The sequence below is a fragment of the Octodon degus genome, unplaced genomic scaffold, assembly GCF_000260255.1.
Source record: "Octodon degus isolate 3935 unplaced genomic scaffold, OctDeg1.0 scaffold00053, whole genome shotgun sequence".
NCBI classification, from domain to species: domain Eukaryota; kingdom Metazoa; phylum Chordata; class Mammalia; order Rodentia; family Octodontidae; genus Octodon; species Octodon degus.
This window is the reverse complement of record NW_004524629.1, coordinates 13,570,870-13,592,278: the sequence shown is the minus strand read 5'-3', so window position 1 is coordinate 13,592,278 and position 21,409 is coordinate 13,570,870. Positions and strand designations below refer to the sequence as shown.

Below are 21,409 nucleotides of genomic sequence, written 5' to 3'. Positions count from 1 at the left end.
AAAGCTGCTCTGTCACATAATAGAGGCAAGCAGAGCCAAAATTCCCCCTTGGTACAAGCAGGGCTGTTTTGTCAAGAAAAAAAGTTGGGAAGGAGGAAAAGAATAAGGAGACAGAGCTGACCCAGTTCACCTTAGTGAAATGACATTATGCAAAGCTGACTATTTTATGGCTTCACTTATAAGCTTCCTCCCCTGCCAAAGCACTCTGCTCTTCCAGAAATTCTTTTATTTCGGGAGACTTTTTAAAGGACAGTCAAAGTGTATTTTATGCTCAAGCTTAATGTTCTTTAGCCTAGAGATTCAGACACACCATCACTTCTACTTGTTATTTTGCAAACAACTTGCTTTTCCATTTGCTTGCAAAGGGTCTGCTTTGCTTGCAACCAAAAAAAAAAAAAAAAAAAAAAAATCCATTGTGTAAGACCTTGGACTCAAAACAATACCTTTCCTGGCTTTGACTTATAAACAGGCAGAGTTAAGAGAAAAAGACTAGAATTAAAGTATGAAGACCCAGTCCTTTAACTGTCAGATCTTGGAATGCTCATTTATTGCTGTGAGTCTTGCTACCTTTTCCTCGTAGAATCTTAAATCAGAGAGCCATTGGAGGTAACCCCTACCTGCCCCATATTAAAAGGTTTAGAGTAAAAAAAATGAAAGTAAAAATTACATATTCATCAAAATTGCTGAGCAAGTATAATATATCATTATTGTGTAGTGATTGACAGTTACTCAAAGAAAGTTTCTCCCTGGTAAAGTCTGAAATGTTCCTAGTGACTCTGACAAAATAAGGGAATTTTCAGTGTGAAAATGAACCCTTAGACCAAATCCTCAGAGCTGTTTTGCTATACACATCATGAAAATAACATGGAGGAGAGTCTGAGCTAGGTGGCACAGCCCTCACCACTGTCCCCTTTCCCTACAGCTCCTTCACTGGACCAAAGCCCTACCAGAGCCTGGGGACCCTGATATCAACTATTGAGACCCAGCTTGGTCCCCACCACCTCCTGCCAGCCCACTTCACTGTCTTCCTCATCCTGACCCCTCACCATCCTGAGCACCTTCATGCTATGTTCACCTTTCTGCAAGGTGCACTTCTCTCCCACCCAGATGGGTCAGGCAGCAGATGAGTAAGACTTCCTGCCATGCTAGGGAGTGTCTAGGAGTCTTAGGGCTACGTCTAACATTCTTGTGGCTTCCTGAGAAGGTGGGGCTTAGAGAAGGGTTTTCAATGGCACAGAAGCCAACTTTCTGCAGCAAATCCTTTCATTGTTTTCAATCTCAGTATTAAAGTATGCCCATGAATGAGGAGAGCCGGGGAGGGCTTTGAGGGCTGCAAAGGAGGACATTCCCTCCTTCCCTGTCCGACCCTCCTGCCTGTACTCTTCTCCCACCCCCTGCTTCACTTCTCACTGGAGGACAGAGCTGAGCTGAGCTGCAGGAGCTGAGCCTGCAGGTCTGCATTGCGGCTCTGGGCTGTGTGAGACAGAGAGAGGTTGCCACCTATTGACAGATGTGTCACCTGCAAAGAGGAATGGTTGTTAACTAATGGCCCCCTATTGCCCATGCTCTGCAGACAGGCCATGAGGGTTCCTGGACCCTTTGCTTTTTCTATTCCATCAATCCTGTTGCTCTCAGTACTTCTTTTCTATTGTAAGGGAAGACAGGTAAGAATGAGGACACAAGCCCCAGGGGACAATGAACAGCATCGTAATAGGAAAAATAAATTGTCACTGTGGTAACAGCCACATTCTGTTGTGTGGTGGGCACGCTCCTGCGTACCATACACCTCATTTAACCATGGCAGCAGCCCTCAGAGGATCAACATTCTCACTCAGTACACGAAGAAACTCAGGTTTGAAGACAGTACAGTACCTTGTCCTTGACCTTGGAAAATAATTCACATCTCTGAGGCACTTTCCTCTGCCACTTGGTAATTACCCAATTCACATCCCCATTGTTACTTCCTTAGTCTTAATCTGGATAAGATTTTTTTTTTAAATTTAAAAAAAAAACATTTTTCATTTGATTGAGTAGAATTCTAGTTCTATCTCCTTCTAGGTTATTTGACCACTAATCCTCAGTTCCCTCATCTGTGAAATGAGGCTAGTAATGATCTCTAATCTGTGGAGTTATTGTAGACTTGTATAATAAGCCATTAGCATGTCAGGTATTTGTAAGCAGGAACTTAGTTAACATGAGATCTGAAAATCTGGGTTAGACTCTGAGATCCTATCATTTTTAGCTTTGAGGGGTCTTGGGTAAACCCCTTGACTGTTCTGAAGTTCAGTTTGCTCCTCCATAAAATAGGGCTAACAATAATATACACATTCTCTGAACAGTAAGATAAAATCAGGTGTATGAAACACTTCATAAATTTTAATTGTGCTATTAAATACTGTTCTCATTTAAGTATAGATATATTTCTCCAAATGGATTTTTGGGGAACAGTTTCTGAACACTAGCTTGGATTGAATTCGGTTATTAAGGAAACATTTCTATTTTTAATGCTCACTAAAAAGAATAAGAGAGAATGGTGCTCTGTAACTGCCACCAGCAGTTCTGCAGGCAGCATTAACAAGTATTTCTGTTAATCACACTTTTCATGGGGAGCTTTATGGTTTTGGGTACTTTCAAATATATCGCCTGATTTTATCTTCACAGGGCAGGATGGCTAATTCGTCCACTTTAACAGATGAGGAAATGTTAGTCTCAATGAATTAAGTGACTAGTTAGGGACACACAGCCAAGGGACGTCTGTGAGTGCCGATCAGGGGAGGCAGGTGCTGTGTGTCCTTCAGGGCAGGATTTTGTATGCTTTTGTGTCTAGCTCATGTGACAGCACCACAGGGCTTCGGTGTCTAATGGAAGAGTGCGGACAAGGTTATCCTGAGTTTTGGGGGGTTTTTTGGTGTTTTGTTTTGTTTTGTTTTGTTTTGTTTTGTTTAAGTGATCACTGGTAGTTTTTTTCTCTTCTTTTTAGCGCAGCTTTATGTAGTTCCCGCGAGAGGGCCCAGCCTGGAAAATATGCCTGATTTTTATCTGTACTCCCTGTTTAGGAAACGACGCTCTCCAGAGCCCCCAGCATTCTGGGAATTTTCTTTTCTTCCCCGCCGGCCTGTTTTATTGACTTCTCCTTAGCAACATGCACAAAAGAACTGGTTTAGTAACAGCGTGCGAACCAATGAAATGAAAGCATGCAAATAACTTGTAGACCAATGGGAACCCTGCTTACCCCAAGCAGTTTTATGCCGAAGAATAACTTAGAATTTGCTGTGCAGCCTCCAGGTGGCAGCAGACCGGCTGTATTTGGCACAGGTCCTCTGCTCTCTAGCCTGTACATTTTTCTTTAATTTTTTAGTCCTACTCTGGGATATGCAGTGTTTACTGGTAGAAGAATTTTTACTCTTACAGCTCGGTGGGTGTGAGTTCTCTGCAGGACATGGTGAATATGGCTGGGAGCGAGGAATTTTGTTTTTGCCATAGTTGGTCGGATGACCGTAGCCTGGCCCCTGACATCTTTGTTGTGTTTCACGGCCACTGCCAGCCCTGTGGGTATATATCGGGGGCTCTGGTGATTCTTCTTTCCCAGCTGCTTGGGGAGAGGAGCTGGAGAAATTGCATTCCCTTCGTTTAACCACCACTACTGCGGGACGGAGGGGGAATGAAGTGGGGTTGGTTTTCTGCCTCCCGTGACAGGGAGCAAAGGGCGTGCCTCCAACACACTAGTACGTATGTTGCCCACTTTTTCGGATGGCATAGACTGAGGCCATTCACTGCCTTGTCAGTTCAGCTGCCCATGCCTGAAGAGAAATCCTGACTGAGGAAGACTTGAAGGTGTTCCTACCGTTAGGTGTTTTTACTCACCTTGGGGTAGCCCGGCCCTCCCAATCTTAAAGCCAGAGCAGAAATGGACAGGAGCTGAATACTAACCGGTAGCAAATGTGTATTTCTATGGTTTAGCATCCTTCTCTTAGTCTTTTCAATAATACCACATTGTACACCACTCAGTGAGGTTTGATCCTTGAGATGCTCGTGTTTCTTTCCAGTGTTTCCATTTCCGCTTGGCTTAGTGATTTCATCCTTTCAGAATCATGTGAGGCTTCAGAAAGAATCACATTTTCAGAAAAAAAATCATTTGATTCATGCCTTCTCTTTCCAGCTTGCTGGGCTCCTGTTGGTACCCCCCTCTCTGTATATATTTTTTTCTACCCACCAAATGCCTGTTTCCTGATGATCCTGAAATTTCTTTAGAACCAGGCCTGTCCTTTATGTATCCACTCTGTTTGTAGTGTTGGCATATAGTAGATGTGCTCAGTAAACATTTAAAAAGGGAGAAAGAAAGGAATGCTTGATTTTGGAAAACCAATCTCAAGGTGTCAGAGGTTCCTGAACTTGGGCCAGAGCAGTGCCTGGGAGCATGGTATTGGCGAATGGGGACAACTTGGGGCAGACCAGAGCTCTTCAACGCCGTGAGCTGCAATTCCAGACCAAAGCCCAAGCATGGAAATAATCGCCACTACTGGCTCATCCCATGATGGGCTCACCTCAGTAACATGGTTTCCTTTGTGATTTGTGTTTCAGGAAGAAATAAGGAGCAAATCCAAGATTTGTGCCAATGTGTTCTGTGGAGCTGGCCGGGAATGTGCAGTCACAGAGAAGGGAGAACCCACTTGCCTCTGCATCGAGGTAGATCCTGGTGGCTGGGACCAGAGGACAGCAGCCAGAGCCAGTCCCAGCACACGATTCGTGATTTCATCTTTATAAAAGCGCACTTTGTCTCTGTGAAAGATGTAGACGTTTTTCCCTGCAATAGAAACCCAATGTCTAGTTTTTAATGGCAGGAATTTTTTTTCTTTTATAAAAGTTTAGCTATATAACATTTTTAAATTTAAAAATCTAATTCCTATGTATGATAGAGACATTCATACAGATGTAAAATTAACAATCCTTATATTTTGCTAATTCCATTAGTCTGTGGTAACTTATATTGACAGCTTGGTATGTTTGCTGCAATATCTTGGTATCTTCTCTGTACTAAGATAAACATAATCATCATTTTATATGCAATATATAATTATGCTCTCTATTTTATACAAAAATGACATTATATGCCGATGTGTTCCTTGAAAGCACAGGTCCTTCTACAAATAAATGCAACCAAGTTAGTCTCCAAATTCAAGGCACTGATACACTACTCCCAAAAGGAAAGTCTCCCATCTTTGAAACCTACAACTTGATACTACCTGGGATCTGTTTGCCCCAAGAGGTCCCTCACTAGAGTGTCCTGGCTGAGGGTCATGGCATGAGCTCAGGCTTAGGATTGATCTGGAAGCTTGATATCTATGCTGTGTACAGTTGCATAATTTCAGGAAACTGATACCCATGAAATGCCCTGAAGAAAGTGCTCATGTTTTGTTTTGCTCAGCCTGCAACACATAGTAGGAATTGCACAGTAAATAATGGTTAAATGAATAAAGGAAGTTTATCTTTCTGGGCTCTAGTATCTCAATCCTATAAATTGGAGGGAATGAATTACCTTCCAGGTCCAGGGTTTTGTTTCTTTTTGTCACATATGCTCTTTCTTTTGACTTTGCCTTTTTTTCCCCCCTTGCATCAGTTTTTTGTTTGTTTTGGTCCTTTCATTAGATCTGACATAAACTGGCTTTCCCCTCTCTTCCCTCTTAAAAGCTACAAAAATCTAAAAAAGAAAAACTGAACTTGCCTATGATCTCAGCCATCTCAACAGCCAAAGTGGAACTTAGCTGCCAAGTGAACGTTATTCTGTATTCCTGCCTGTAACTGTTTTCTGTAGTTCTTCACCCACCCATAGCCTTGCAGTTGTGATTGTGAAATTAGGAGGAAAATGAAATGGGTCCCACATACCAAACAGAGCAAGGAATTTGTACAGTTAGGCCTCAGAAGAATTTAGAGTATGAGAGACAGAGAGCCTGTGCCTGCTTTTAGTGTTCACATTCTTAGCTGTCAGCTCTGGCTATTTTGTGTCATAGCATCTCAGAATGTCAAGAGATCAGGGCATGCAAAGATACTGAATGAGTGTTTCCAAAGTGATGGTTCAAACGGCTCACTTCCTAATAAAATGCCCTTTCTGGAAATCCTGTTGGGTGAAGGGGTTGCCTTAGTCTGTTTGTGTTGCCATAGCAACATGCCTAACGGACATTTAGTTCTCAGGCCCTGGAATTCCAAGATCAAGGCACAAGTAAACTTGATATCTGGTACGAGCCCCTTCTCTACGTCCAGTGTGCACCTTAAATGTTGCACCCCACATGGCAAAAGGCAAAAAAGAAGGGGGCTGAGTGTTGTGTGAAACTTTTTTTTTTATAAAGGTCCTTAATCTCATTCACAAGGAAGGAACTTTCTTGACCTACTCAGCTCTTAAAGATGACTTCTTAGTATTGTGGCACCTGGGACCGTTTCAAAGTGAATTTAGGTGGAGATGCAGAAACTTAAGCCATAGTCGGGTGTTTCTTCACTGAATGGGGAGAGTGTGTGTGTGTGTGTGTGTGTGCGCATGCGCGCACACGCGTGTGTGTGCATGAGTACCCATGACTACACACCATCCTCCTGTGGGTCTATTTCAGCAATGCAAACCTCACAAGAGGCCTGTCTGTGGCAGTAATGGCAAGACCTACCTCAACCACTGTGAATTGCATCGAGATGCCTGCCTTACTGGATCCAAAATTCAGGTGGATTATGACGGGCACTGCAAAGGTAAGGCACCCCGTCAGCACTCCAGGCTGCAGAGGCAGGGAATGGAGTGGCTAATCACCACACAACGGCCTGATTTATCCACCATATAGAATCTCCAACTCTCGGGGGTGCTCCACGCAAAAGGAGGAGGTGTGAGACAAGGAAGGCAATTCAGTTGCTGTAAAAAGCTAAAGCAGGAAAGAGATCCTGTGCTGCAGCCTTAGAAAAAGGGCAGGTGCAGTGTGGCGGCATAAGCCTGTAATCCCAGCATTCTCCAAATAAAAATGAGAAAAAGGACGGGGAGTATAGCTCAGTGCAAAGGTACCCGGTTCAATCCTCAGTAATCCAAGAAAAGAAAAGAAAAATTGAAGATAAAAATATTAAAGGAAGGGAAAAAGAAAAGATCGCAGACAAAATGATGAAAACTTACAAACAGGCCCCTTTGCTACAGGCGGTTTTAATCCTAGAAATATGCCAATATTTTCTATTTACTTTGTGTTAAACATTTTCTTTTTCTCTCTTGCAGAAAAGAAGTCTGTAAGTCCATCTGCCAGTCCAGGTGAGTGCTGGCTTTTCCTGCTGTGTACATGCGTCTTGGGGGTGGGTGGAATTCTTTTTGTGACAGAAATGCCTGTGGAGCTCACAGGATCTTTTGTGTGTGCCAGAACTTGTGACCCAGAACGGGCCACTCCTCCACACAGCTCAGGAAAACTGCAAAACTGCATTTTTGGGTGCTTGCCAACTACAGCAGTGGGTGGGAGCGGACTGTTAGCTGTCCTCCATTTCTGAAGAGCGGTGGCTCCACTACAAGGGAGGAAACAAGAGTCCTCCTTCAGTGCTGTCTGCCCTGGGCCAGCAGAACCAGGAAGCTGAGGGAAGGGACCTGTGAGAAGGAGCAACTGGAGGTGCTAATAAGGGTTCTGTGGCTTTCTGTTAATGCAGATTAAAATTTCCTTGTGACTTGTAGCTGTAGACCCCTTTACCTTCCTTACACTCCTTCTACTTTCACAGCAGCCTAGTGAGATAGACCTCCCCCGCTGTAATTACCTTGCAGGTGAGGAAAGAGGGCCTGAGAGAGATTGAGCTTCACCACCTCACACAGCTAGGAAGGGCAGAGCAGAAGACACGTCCATGTGTCTGTTGCCAGCCCTGCGCCCTTGCCCTACTCTGGTGTGTGTTTCTGCCCAGGATTTCCTTCTGCCCAGGCTTTCTCTGCTCTGACCCTCAGTCACACCTGTGGCTTGGCTTACAGCAGCTGCCCAGAGCCAGGCTGGGACATGGCCCTTTCTGGGTCTTGTTTCTGTTGTGTGTAATAGAAGATGGTGCAAATAATATAAAATTTTAAATGGGAAGAAGTTTTGATGGACCTAGTAGTTGGTAAGAAAGGGAGAAAAATCAGACATGCAATGACATCAAGAATTACAATGCTGTCATTTATTCATGTGCTATCTCTGCTCATGCTGGAGCCAACAGAGCAGCTTTAGTGATGGCTTTTCGCCCCTCAGCTTCCTAAATTTAATAAAAATGTTCTGGACTTTGCTGCTCTATTTTCTGACTTAAGTAACAAAATCTGTTTCAACACTCTCAGTCTTTATAAATGTTTTAGAGATGCGAGTTTGACTCTGGGGTTAGATGTATCCCAATTATGTACTCAGGGTGTGATCCTGTTGTGTCCCTGGGTGTGAATCTGATGACTCAGGCAGAGCCTGGGTGCTGGGCTTCGTGGGTAGTGGTGCCAGATGACACTGGGGTCATGGCCGCCCAGCTGACATGCCTCCCTTTTCCTGCAGTCGTTTGCTATCAGGCCAACCGTGATGAGCTCCGGCGTCGCATCATCCAGTGGCTGGAAGCCGAGATCATTCCAGATGGCTGGTTCTCTAAAGGCAGCAACTACAGTGAAATCCTAGACAAGTACTTTAAGGTAATCAGAGGCAGGGTCAAGAATGTTCAGTGCCAGAGAAGGGGAAACCCTCCTCCCATTGCCTGACCATGAGGCAGTGTGCACCTGCTTAGAGTCCCTGTGTGTTTCCTCATCGGAGATCGTTCTACGAGATTGAAAGTTGTCTGGTGATGCACTTGATCAGTGGGAGGCCAGCAGTATGCCCTGGAATCCAACGCACAATTGCTGCTCCTCTTGGGCAGTTAAACCACAGATGCCCTAGAGAGGCTGTCCAGAAGAAATGGACAGCTGCCCTCTGGCCTTTACTTCATGTGCTGCCTTACAGAGGACCATCAGATCCCACCAGTCCCAAACTGTCAGCCCCTTTTCTACCCAGTTTGACATTTCTCTCAGTTTCTGTATTGACTTGTCCACGGCCTGCAGAGCTTCCTCATCAGCAGGAGTGCTCAGGCTGGCATTTGAGGGGCCCAGAGGTTCTTCGTGAGCTTTCCCAGTGCTGTGGCCCATCCTATCTAGTGGAAGAGATAAAGTTCTCATGAAATCCAGGAGAGATGCTCTGCTTTCAAACAGGAAAGTAAGGGAGAAAATGGCCTAAGATCTTTCTGAAAGCCTGAGAGTCCTAGAAGAAGCAGTTGAGGACACTCTTGTGGATGGGTGACAAGAACACTTGCACATAGGAATATCACATGCAGATAAGCACATCACATTCAGAAATACAGATACCTGAACACAGTCATCCGCAGACAGGCCGGAGACATGCCACATAGAGAAACATACTACACACATGCATTGAGGCACCCATGTTCCCATTGGTCCCCCATAATTTTCAGATGCACAATTTTAACTTTATGTCTTGGATGCTCATCTTGAGGCCGTGCTCCCCCTTGCCTGATCCCAGAGCCTGCTGTCCCCAACCCTTGCAAGCCAGCAGGGACCCTAGAAGGGCTCCAGACACCTGAGGGACTTCCTGGCAGCCCCCAGGCCACTCTGCATCCTCAACTCCCGTCTATCTGGTCTGTGAATTCTTCTTTCTAATTGGCATTATGAATCCCACAGACATAGCAATACTGGGTTGGGATAAAATAGATATTTGTTTATTTAAGATTTCTCTTGTGCTGTTGTTTTTAGATAAGGTTTCTCTCCCCTGTGGCAGAAGTGAAATCTCTCTGGAATCCACATTTTTTTATTTTTTATTTTTATTTTTTATTTTTTTCGCGGAACCAGGGATTGAACTCAGACCCTTGTGCTTGCCAGGCAAGCACTTATTCTACTGAGCCATCTCCCCGGGGGGCTGGAATCCACATTTTTAAGAGCATGACTGAATGAGAGCCCAGCTTGTGTCACTGTTCTGTCTCAGTCACTCCCACAGGACAGCTCTTGCCCTAGGGTCGTTCCTCTTCTACAGAGACAGATACCACATTGCTGGGCAGGAGCTGGACAGGAACAAAAAGTCATTTAAAACAATTTTTCCCAAGCCAAGTGTGTGGTACCTGTGGAGCCAGTTGTGAGCAGAACGTCGCCCCTGTGATTAGAGCAAGGATACTTGGGACCTTGTATTCATTTGTAGCTGTCCTTTGGTGGCACCTGGCCTCTGGCATCTCTGACACCTGCTGTTAGCTTTGATTCCCAGGTGCCTGGGCCACACCCACCAAGCACCTCCTAACTGTAGTGCTGTTGGAGGCTCCCAGTTGTAGACCACACAGCTCCTTGAGAAAGCTTCCCTTGAGGGCTTTCTCCCAACTCAGAAAGCCTGGGCACAGCTGACAAACAGCATTCTCCTTCCCAGACCCTGTGGAAGTGTCTTCTAGGAGTTTCCCTTGACTGATAATCACCAAGGCCTGGCACCTTCTTTTCTCAGGGCAGCTCCCTCCCAGGAGGTCCTTTGGTGAGGAGAGAGATGAGCTCTCCAGGAGACTTCCTGAATTACCTACCAACTTATTCTCCAGCCAAACCGATACTCCTTACACCAAAGCAGTGGGAAGGCAAATCTAATCAGAGTGGATATGACGAAAGACTGCCTTTCACCTCAGGCAGTCTTTCACTTCAAGCAGTGACTCAGGCATGAGTCAGAATGAAGGCATAACAGAATGAAGAAGAAAAGGACTCTGGTGGGAAGGGCCTTTCATGCCACACTAGGTGGCAGACTCCTGGGGACCAGGTTGGCACTGGAGCCAGCCCTCTACACCCCTTACAATGGTGTCACCTACTACACTGCACACAGCTACTGTGTGTGAGTGAGCACTGGGTTCAGCTCATCTCTGAATAGTCTCCAGACTTAACATAATGAGCACCAAGCGTGGGTCTCCAGCCATCCATGTCTCTGCCTTTTCATAACCCTGCAGTTACACAGAAGGAAAGCATTGTCTGAGATAGAGAGCTGGGGAAGAGAGTATGAAGCACTGTGTCTTTGTGACTGTCAGGCTGAAAGAGGCTGAGCAAATGAGGTTGGCTTACCGTCCAAGATCAAGACCTCAAAGGCATTTCCTGCTGTTTCTGGGGCAGGTCCCAGACTTCTGGGCTGGGATGGATTCCACACTGAGATCTGTCCTGGGAAGCCACAACTCAGCCCTCTTAAGAGAAGACTGCAGGCGGGCGAGGTTGTTCCCTCAGCTTAGACTCACGGATGTTAGAAGTGAGCACACAACGCTGCCTTTGAGAGCCCCCTGGTTGGCTGAGTTGCCAAGTTCCGGGTGCCCACATGGGTCCTCTGTAGTGGGTCTGCAGCTAGGGCAGAACTAAATTCCTCCCACATTCTGTAAAGAGGCCCTAGTGATGTTGGGGTCTTTGAGGGTTGTTTCTCTTGCCTCCAGCATGCAACATTTGGATTCAAGAAACTCCTTTGCTCTTAAGAATGCCTGTTGGCCAAGCTGACTTAATTACTCTTCCTTAATTAACCAAGACCTCACAAGGTAAACTGTAGGGAAATTTCCTCAGAGCAAATGTGCAGTGAGTAAGAAGTATCTGAGATTTGTTCCTAGGAGTCAGGACAGGAATGATAAGCAGGCACTAGCTAAGAGCCTAGTAGCTGTTTTTGTATGTACCTGTGTATGGCATGGAAAGTTTTATAACTTTGAAATGGAACATAATGATCATAAGAGTTTCTAAAGATAATTTTTTTCCTTTTACCTCAAAATCCAGGATGCATTTTTCTCCCAAAATTCCTTGCACTATCTGGAGGTTCACCTTAAAAGTAACAGTGGAGTCCTGATCATTTCCTAGGCAGCCTAGAGAAAGAATTTGGGAGTGAGAGAGAAATACTAATGGAACTATTCAGGAAAGCAACAGTGTCCAGCTTGGAATTTGACCAGAGTCTTGAAAGTGACACCCTCCCTCCTCAGCTAGAGCTTCTGCATCATGAATGGTCCCAAGTGGCTGAAGTCTCTGTTTAGGACCTTGCTGTGGAGGGCACAGCACCTGAGCTCATCACACTCTTACCTCGTGCCCAAGGGCTGTTGTGTGGATCATCAGGACAGCCTGCTTGGAGAGGCCTTGCTCATACCCACAGTGGAGGCTACAGTGCAGGGCCGAGGGCCAGGGATGTGCCAGCTGCTCTGCCCACAGCTTACTGTCGTGGCACCTTTACCTGTGAGCTCTCACTCATGTGTGGGTTCCATGTATCAGTGTGAAACTTAAGCCCTGAGTTAAGTACAAGGAGGCTAGAAATGAAACACTAAGACAGTCATGTGATTCCCAAAGGGAGCTTGGAAAGTCACTTGCATTGCTGCTCCTGGTTGCAAGCACGCATTCTGGGCTTCATGAGATTCCGGCTCACAGCTTCTGCATATATCTGCTTGTTACTTTTGCATGAGGATTTGAGCATGGGCCGGTGGCTGGTCTGAACCCAAGGGTAGAGAGGAAAATGTGGGACACTGCCAGGGGCAGACTACAGAGCACTCTCAGACACTTAGGGCTCTGGAGCAACTCAGGCCCCCATCCAACTACACCTCCCTAGCAAGACCTCAGTTGACTCTCCAGGCACTTTGAGTACTCCTTTCAGTGTACTGGTGCCTTCAGATACTCAGCAACTAGCACCTTGGCTGCTGAGCTCCTTTAGGCCAGGCCAGAATAGGGTGGGGACAGTGGTGGAACCGATTTACAACAGTCTTGAAAGATCTCTTATTCCCCTTCCTAGAACTTTGATAATGGTGACTCTCGCCTGGACTCCAGTGAATTCCTGAAATTCGTGGAGCAGAATGAAACTGCCATCAACATCACCACCTATGCAGATCAGGAGAACAATAAGCTGCTGCGGTGAGAGGCATGGGGCTCAGGGAGTGGACCACGGTAAAAGGATGCATGGGAGGATTGGAGCCCCCTTTTCTGCTACAGAGCCACCAGGAAAAAATACACATCTGCTCTATTCTTGCTGTGAGCTCTATAAATTAGTACATTTTACAACTTATTCTGGTCAAATAGTTACTGTTTTTGGCCAAAACATGCAAGCAAAAAAAGATATGATTTATAGAGGATATAATTTAAGGCTACATCAGAACAAAGTTGTTTCTGAGTGATATGACTGATGTTTCATTGGTTAATTTTCCGAAGGAATACATTAACCCATTATTTAATAGTAGACCTACAATAGCTTCAGTTCTGATTTTAAGATAATCTGTGAGGTCTCCTATATACTTCTCTAATTGCTATCAATGTGTATCCTTTTCTGGTACTAATCTAGACTAAATGTGAATAAGAATTTACCCCTCAGAAACTTCTAGTGTGGTCCTAGTGTGTTGGTAGAATTAAAAGTAAGAAAAGCAACTGATATTTGTTCAGAAGAAGTACTAAACACAGCTACTAGGATTCTTCCTAACCATAGTCCAGGACCTTAGGATATAGGATCCGTAAATCCTTCATATTTTGGTGGCTTAAATTTAGATAATGTTTTATGATTTCAGTGTTTGACCTTATAGCATCTCAGGGAAGGAGAGCTTTTGTCCTTCTTGTACAGGTAAAAGAACGAGCTCTTAAAGGCTGAATATCTAGTTCAAGACCATTTGGATAGTAAGAGACTCAGTCAAGGCTCAAATCCAGGCCAGTGGGGCAGTGATGGAGCTGAGGGTCTATGAAACTTTTCTGAAAGATCGCTTTTTAGAATGGTGATACTAGTGATTGCTGCTTGTTCATCAGATCCCATATTCCCTTCATAGTATCTGTTGCTCTTGTATTTTGATTTTTCTGGTCAGTTTGATTGATTGGACAGTTATACTATGGGAAAGGCAGTCATTAGAGAAAGTGTGCAGGTAGGGAAAGTATTTGTCAGTCAAAGCTGTTCACAAAAATTACTTCACTGTGGGGGAACATTTGAATAGCCTTAAGTGATACTGACATCTAGTTTAATAAGCGGGCCATTATAGGCACTCAGGGGAGTCGGGATGGATAATGGTTGTACCAGGTTGATGTTGAAGGACAGGTTTTCAGGGAACAGTCATTTTCTTGGCCTCCAGGAGGCCCCAGCTGTATCTGATGTTTCATTTCTCCAACAGGAAGCTGAAGTCTGGCTAATACGTGTAACTCATTTTATTTCAGAGGACTCTGTGTTGATGCGCTCATTGAACTCTCTGATGAAAACGCTGATTGGAAACTCAGCTTCCAAGAGTTCCTCAAGTGCCTCAATCCATCCTTCAGCCCTCCTGAGAAGAGTAAGCTTAATCTGGAAGTTGAGAGTTGTTGGGGATGGAGGTACTTGGGGGACTGAAAGGGAGAGAATTGGTACAACGCTACAGGGCTGGTGGGAAAAATCTACTTCCATGATTCCAGAGTGGGCACCCAGTCCATCCATTCTTATGGTGGTTAAAGTCCAAGTCTTTATTTTGATGGGAGCCTTAGGGAGGCAGCGCTGTCCTGGGGAGGAGTGGTACTCAGGCTGCATCAGCCTCACAGCCAAACTGTTGTCCTTCTCTTTGGTCCAACAGAGTGTGCCCTGGAGGATGAAACATACACAGATGGTGCTGAGACTGAGGTGGACTGTAACCGCTGTGTCTGTGCCTGTGGAAACTGGGTCTGCACAGCCCTGACCTGTGATGGTGAGCTGCACACCAGACAAAGAAAAGGACTGGTATCAAGAGCCACATGGGCTTAGTGCCTTGCATACACAAGGCCCTCGGTTCATTCCTGAACAACACACACAAGGCACGCACATGAGAGGTTGATTAGAGAGCAATGGGGAGGAGAGTGGTACATGGAACAAGCAACCCAGGGAGCAAGTGGCAGGCCCAGACTTTCCATATCAGGATCCCAGGGGTCACATGGCCAGCACAGTGCTTGTTCCAGATGCACTAGATTTGAAAATCACTCCAGAGGATTCAAACAGGAGAGGATCACGACCTGGAATGTGAGGAAATATTGCCATCAGACTGGAAAGATAACAGGAAAAGCAAACTGTGATTTAGTGAGAACTCTTCTAAGTACTTTGTGCATTATCCCACCCAGTCACTATGATGTTTAGAAAATACTGCATGTGAAAGACTCAGGTGGTTGGAAGACAAAATGACTTCTCTGCCATACCTAGCAGAAAAAAAAGACCAATGTCTGTGAACACGCTTTAACCTAACTAAGTTAGTAAGTCCTAAAAAGAAAAGTTGAGATGTTGACACATAGACAGGGTCAGTTGGGAAGTAAAGACATTGGACAGAGTTTGGGGTTTGGGACAGAAGCTAGAGGGTACCTCAGTACTCATTAAGTCCTGGGCTCCAGTAACACCAAAGATCAAGAGAGACAAACCAGGCCACACCTACAGTAGCTACTGAAGCCACCAGAGGATATCCTGCCTGGACCCACTTTGCTGACCTCAGCCATCACTTCTCTGGGCTTTGGCTCTTCTTGCAGGAAAGAATCAGAAAGGGGCCCAGACCCAAACAGAGGAAGAGATGACCCAGTATGTCCAGGAGCTTCAAAAGCACCAGGTGAGTGACAGTCACTATGCTGGTTCAGCTCTTGCTGCTGCCACCAGACACCAAACACCCTGACACCAGTCAGACACTTCTAGTGCTCCAGGAGATCAAGGAGACGTAGTTCGTTCAATACTACCTTTCGGAGTCCTAGCCCAGCCCCACAGTTCCCACAGATGTAGGTTACAACTTTGTAAGTGACCCATAAGCAAGCTTCAGCCAGTGGTAATTTGCAAGTAAGTATAATCTAAAGACGTATTAGTATTAATGTTGCCTGTTGTGGCCAGCAGCCAATTAAAAAATTACTGCACTACTTGAGAGCAGGCTCCATACTTTGCTCCTGATTGTGCCCTTGCGTGTAGCACAGGGCCGGGTACACCATCTGCACCCAGTGAGGGGGAAGTATGTAGACTTGAATCACAGGATAAAGAATTGAGGACGAAGTGCACGTGGCTAGAAAACAGCCTGTGATTGACAAAGCTTCTCCTTCCTGGAGGCTCAAGAAGATTCTGAGAATTCTACTGAGCCTTTGTGTCATTAAGTTGAAGCCCTCCTTGAGGAAAGGTTTCTTAGCAAAATAGTGATAGACTGACATATTGTGACAGTACTGGATCCTAGCCAGCCACTGACTTATCATGTAACATTAACATGATCTTAAAATGGACATTGCATACTTGTATACCAGGCCTGATAGTGAAAGCTTTTTCCCTGATTTATAGTTTTTTAGGGAATTTAATGACTGTAATAGCTGCTAAGATAATGAGATAAAATATTTGATAATTATTAATTAATATTCATGTGTTTATTGATGAGTCTTTATATACATTTTGTCATCACTGATCATGTAGAAAGCTCAGTTGTTTAAGCAGAAGCTTCTAGTCTTATTTTACCCAATTTCGTCAGTTGTGAGTTCCAAATGAGTTTAATCACTTAAAAGGGGAAGGGAGTAAAACTTCATAGGCATTTCTTCCATTGAGGGCAGAGAAATTATAGTGGAGTGACAGTGAGTAGTGAATGTCAATAGTTAACAGTTTTAGGTTTATCTGTCTTAGGGATGTTCACTCAGAAGCCAGCCCCGAGGCAGGGACTCAAGTTGAAATAGTTTATTTGGGAACCAATCCCAGGAAACAGCAGGAGAGGAACAGGGAAATGTGTCCAGGAAGGAAGAAATAAAAGGCATATTCGGGCACAGCACCAACACGGGCACACGGGGTGTGACCTTGGGAGGAATTCTGAGGGCGAGTTACTGTGCTCAACGTGAGAGGGCACTCTGTCAGTGACTGACTGGGGATTGCTACCAGGAGTCCTTGATTCCCTTGTATTTGTGGCCATCGGCATGTGTGGACAGCATGGGTTCTTAAAGCCACTGGAAACCTGTAGGACAGCAATAAGAAAGCCAGTGTTCACCAAACTACACCAGCCATGTCAGCTAGAGTACCAGCCTCTGCTGTCAGTGTTCTTCCTTTTTTAAAACAGACTATAAAATTCGACCCTTTAATGTATTCAGTTTGGTGATTTTTAGTATATGGTAAAAGCGTTAGAAGCCAGGCAGGTGGAGCATGTCTGTAATCCAGCACTTAGCAGGTCAAGGCAGGAGGATCAGTGTCAGTTCAACGCCAGCCTGGGCTGCACAGTAAGTTCAGGTTGTCCTTGAATTAGGGTTAGCAAGACCCTAATTCCAACAATAACAAAAAGAAAGAAAAAAGTATCAGCTATCACCAGCTAATTCTAGAACATTTTCAGCATTCCATGGAGAAATGGCATTAAAAGTCACTTCCTTCTGCCCCGGCAACCGCTACTCTACTTTCTGTATTTATACATTTGCCTGTTGTAGACATTTCATAGAAATGGACCACTTTTTTTTTTTTTTTTTTTTTGTAGAACCAGGGATTGAACTCAGGTCCTTGTGCTTGCCAGGGAAGTGCTTATTCTACTGAGCTATCTCCCCAGCCCCATTTCATATAAATGGAATCATACCATATGTGGCTTTTTCTGACCAACTTCTTGCACTGAGCGTAACGTTCTCAAGATTCATCCTTCAACATGAATCAGTACTCCATTCCTCTCTGTGGCCCTGTAACATCTTGTGGCATGGATGTAGCACACCACATGTGTCCATTCATTATTCAGTAGGTGTTGAATTTGCTTGGGTTTCTTAACTGCAAGGAATAATGTTGCAATGAGCACTAGTGTACAAGTTTTGTATGAGCATATATTCCTAGGCATGGAACTACTGAGTCACAGGATAACTCCATGTTTAAATTCACATTCTTGCCAAAATTTGTTGTTGTTATTCTTTATTTTTTATTTTATTTATTTATTTATTTTGGCGGACCTGGGGATTGAATTTAGGACCTTGAGCTTGCCAAGCAAGTGCTTATTCTGCTGAACCATCTCCCCGGCTCCTGTTGTTGTTATTCTTTATTGTAGTTGTTCTAGTTGATGTGAAGTGGAATCTCTTTGAGGTTTTGATTTATATTTGCGTAATGTTTGATGGATGGTATTGGACATCTTTTTTTGGCCATTTTTATATCCTTTTTGGAGGCCTGTGCCAGACGCTGCTGTAACAGTTTGTTCCTCGTTGCCCTCGGGTTGCAGTTGAGGACATTGAGACATGGGACATTTCACAATGCACCCAAAGCCACCAAGACAGTGGCCCTGCCAAGTTCTCAATGAAGCATTTGCCTGTGGAACCCACTGGTCTTCATTCTCTGGGTCTTGTTGGAGTCACAGCATCTTGTGTAGTTCCCATTTGGTATCCTCTTCTTTATCCTTAAAATGGAAATCAGGGCTTGCCTCAGCAGCACATGTACTAAAATGAAAGTCATACTATTTGACCAGTTTGTTTCATAGCAGTGGAGATGGGATCGCTTCTTAATTTAGTGAACAGCCCCTACGCCACCTTGTCGTGAAAAGGATGTGTTCCTTACCCTCAAGTTGTTCAGCATCCACAGAGGAGCCAGAGAAGTAAACAAGCAAATTTAGCATAAACATGCATCTGCCAGTGTTTTGTGTTGTTAAATATTTCCATGATGATTATTTTCTTTTGCATCTCAAAGGAAACAGCTGAAAAGACCAAGAGGGTGAGCACCAAAGAAGTCTAAGAGACACGAAGGAAGAGTGTCTGGAGCGCAGCACCTTCTCTTCTACTTCAGCGCCGAGTCCAGTATACCAAGTGTCTGCTACAATCACCAAATCACCAGTATTTGCTTGTATAGCAACAAATTTCATTTTATGTGTTTTGCAATAAAGGAAATGGGGGTAGCTGGCTAGGAAGAAAGAGGCCATAGCCTTCATTTCTAGGAGAGCTTTTTGAGGAACTGTAAGTGGTGTTCTGGGGCTGGAGGCAAGTAAGGAAACTGCATCTGGTTGGCAGAAGATAGACCCGGAGCTGAAGCCTCTCTGAGGTCGCAGCAGCTGTGAGCAGCTGCAGGGAGCAAATGCAATGCCAGAGAGGACTGGAAAGGCAGTCCCTGGAGGAGGGAAAGAAAGGCTCAGACCCAGAGCTGAAGCCTCTCTGGGGTCACAGACCACATTCTGCTTCTGACCCTTGATGTCACTGTTGTCCGTATAACAGATGTCCAGTATTTTGCTTCTCCTCTTGGTCCCAGCTACTCCTCTAGATATATGGCCATCCGGCCAGTGACCCACATCCCTCATCTTGGATGGAGTTTCTGGGAGAGTGTGCCCAAATGATGCAGATACTTAGATATTTTGAGCCCTATAGAGACCTAACTAAACTTTCAAAATATGTTTTACCAAAGGTGCTACTTCTCTGTAAAATGCTTTTGCTTATTTGGTAAGTTGACTTCCATTTTTCAGTTATTATCATTATGCTGTTGTTTTGTATTTTATTTTCTTGATTAGGTATTAAGTGTTTATAATTACTTTTTCAGTAGTTCTACCATTTCTGAGGTGGGAGGAGTTTGGAGTTCTTCTTGGTGCAGGGACCTCTGTAATTCAGACACCCTCAAGCCTCCCACAGGCTAAACTAGATAAAGCCTGAAGTTGGCCTCTTAGTACCAGCAGGTCAGCAGTGTACCAAGGAGGCAGAGAGGCCTTGGACAGAAGCCAGGGGAAGAGGAAGCTCTTCATGTAAAACTTCCAAGATCTCAAGGTTAATGTGTACTCATTTATTCTGAGAAAATCAGGCAAATCGCTATTCCAAAGGATGGAAGCTTAGCATATCCCGGCCTCAGAACATGATCATTGATCTACCAGTAACATTAGCAGTGATTTTGACTTTATTTCCTCCTATTTATGGGCCCAAGTTTCCTCAGTGAGTAGTTAAGAATGCATTAAGCTTTTGATTCGATAAATTATAAACTTTGTGATTCTGGCAGTTGTCCAGAGGGTGACAGGTTCCTGTGATTTTCTTCCTTCTCCTTAGGAAAAATGAAACTTTTATCTTAACAAGAAAAGTCATAGAGCTGATAAACAAGATAGCCAACTTTGACCTCAGTCTGAAATGAGCCTTGCAGTTGTGCTGGTATTTGAGGGCTTCTTGGGAAAGCTGGCCCAAGAGAGGGTTAAAGAACCACCCCGTGCCTGTCTTCAACCATGCATATCATATGCAGCTCTTGTTGGAGTCAGAAGACCTTTCCCTTTAGAGTTGAGGCCAGAAGGTTTCCGATTTAAGAGGAGTAAACAGTAGAGATTGAGTCTTAATGCTGAACTCTGGAGAAGTCACTTATTTTCAATAACACTTAGGTCTTTTGGCTCCTGATTATAAACCCCATTACCATGTTTCAGATAATTTGGCATAACAAAGATCAAAACTTGATCTCATTTGGAAAACTCAAGATATAGACCCTCAGAGACTAAATAATTTGGTGGTATGACACAGGCAACAGAAATTTGTGCCAGAAGAGGGATTCCTTCCATTTTCCTGTTCTCATTTGAAAAGAGAAAACTTGTACTTTGCTCAGTTAGAATTCTGAACTTTTATGTATCGCCCTATTTTTGAGAAGCTCGCTTTGAACCCCATGTGTGCAGTTTGAAATAAAGCTCCCTGTCCAAGTGCCTTGGATAACCCAGAGCAGCACGCCTTAAACAAAGGAAGTTTTGTCAGCTCTTGGGCACCATGGGAGAGGGCAAGAGTACCAGTTTGTTTAAAGTAAGAAGCCACAGTGTCTCCTCACTGGTCACATTTACACTACCCCACCCTGCAACACTGAATTCCCAAGAGCAAAGCCACATTCCTCTTGAATCTGCTGCTTCTGTGTAAATAGGGCAGCTGTTGCCTGCACCGTAGGCTCAAGTGACCTGAGGGCCACTCATGGAAAGCTGCTAAACAGCCTAGTTTGGGAAGTCTTGCACAGAGCTTTTCGTGGAGCAGACAGGCAGGATTAAATCAGGTTTAGCTCCTTTAGCCTTCAGAAAGCATAGAGGATATAGATTGCAAGCTTCCTAGGCTTTCTCTTTGTGTGTGGTTTTATAAGCATTACTATGTCTGTTCAGATCCAGGGTCCATGGAAAGCCTCCCACATGCCAGGACTCTGGATACCATCGCTGTTCTTTAAGAACAGGGCTCCTCCACCTGCTAATAAGTGAACCAGTCTGGATGTCTTTCCATCTATGTTTTAAATAGTCAAACTTCAGGAAACAATTTGAACAGCTTTCTCTGACCTGTGTGTTTGAGAAAATGTATTTGTATTTAGTATGCTTCCATATTGCATTTAACTTTTTTTGTAACTCCTGACTTTTTTGGTTACTATTGATAAATAAAATAAAATAAAATAAGACTTTTTTATGTTTCCTTCCCTACATACAATTAAGACAAGATAAATGTAAGAACATTAAATATTTACATCACAAAGTGGATTTGGGTTTCAGGAGCCTTGATGGGCTGAAGAGTTTCTCCTATAACCAGTTTCTTTAAAGGATCGTAATGGTGATTCTAGGGTAGAAGTTA

The 21,409-nt window shown here is 44.4% G+C and overlaps 1 protein-coding gene across 1 annotated transcript in view; it reads left to right on the top strand.

Moving 5' to 3' along the window:
- Positions 1–20,156, top strand: part of Fstl1 (follistatin like 1) — a 52,016-nt gene extending 31,860 nt beyond the window's left edge. The window contains exons 3-11 of the mRNA XM_023717619.1: positions 4,582–4,686; positions 6,600–6,729; positions 7,235–7,267; positions 8,499–8,629; positions 12,741–12,859; positions 14,135–14,247; positions 14,521–14,631; positions 15,434–15,510; positions 18,555–20,156. Of these exons, the coding sequence (XP_023573387.1) occupies positions 4,582–4,686; positions 6,600–6,729; positions 7,235–7,267; positions 8,499–8,629; positions 12,741–12,859; positions 14,135–14,247; positions 14,521–14,631; positions 15,434–15,510; positions 18,555–18,599 (864 nt within the window). The 3' untranslated portion in view covers positions 18,600–20,156. The remainder of the gene's footprint in view (positions 1–4,581; positions 4,687–6,599; positions 6,730–7,234; positions 7,268–8,498; positions 8,630–12,740; positions 12,860–14,134; positions 14,248–14,520; positions 14,632–15,433; positions 15,511–18,554) is intronic.
- The last annotated feature ends 1,253 nt before the right edge of the window (positions 20,157–21,409 follow it).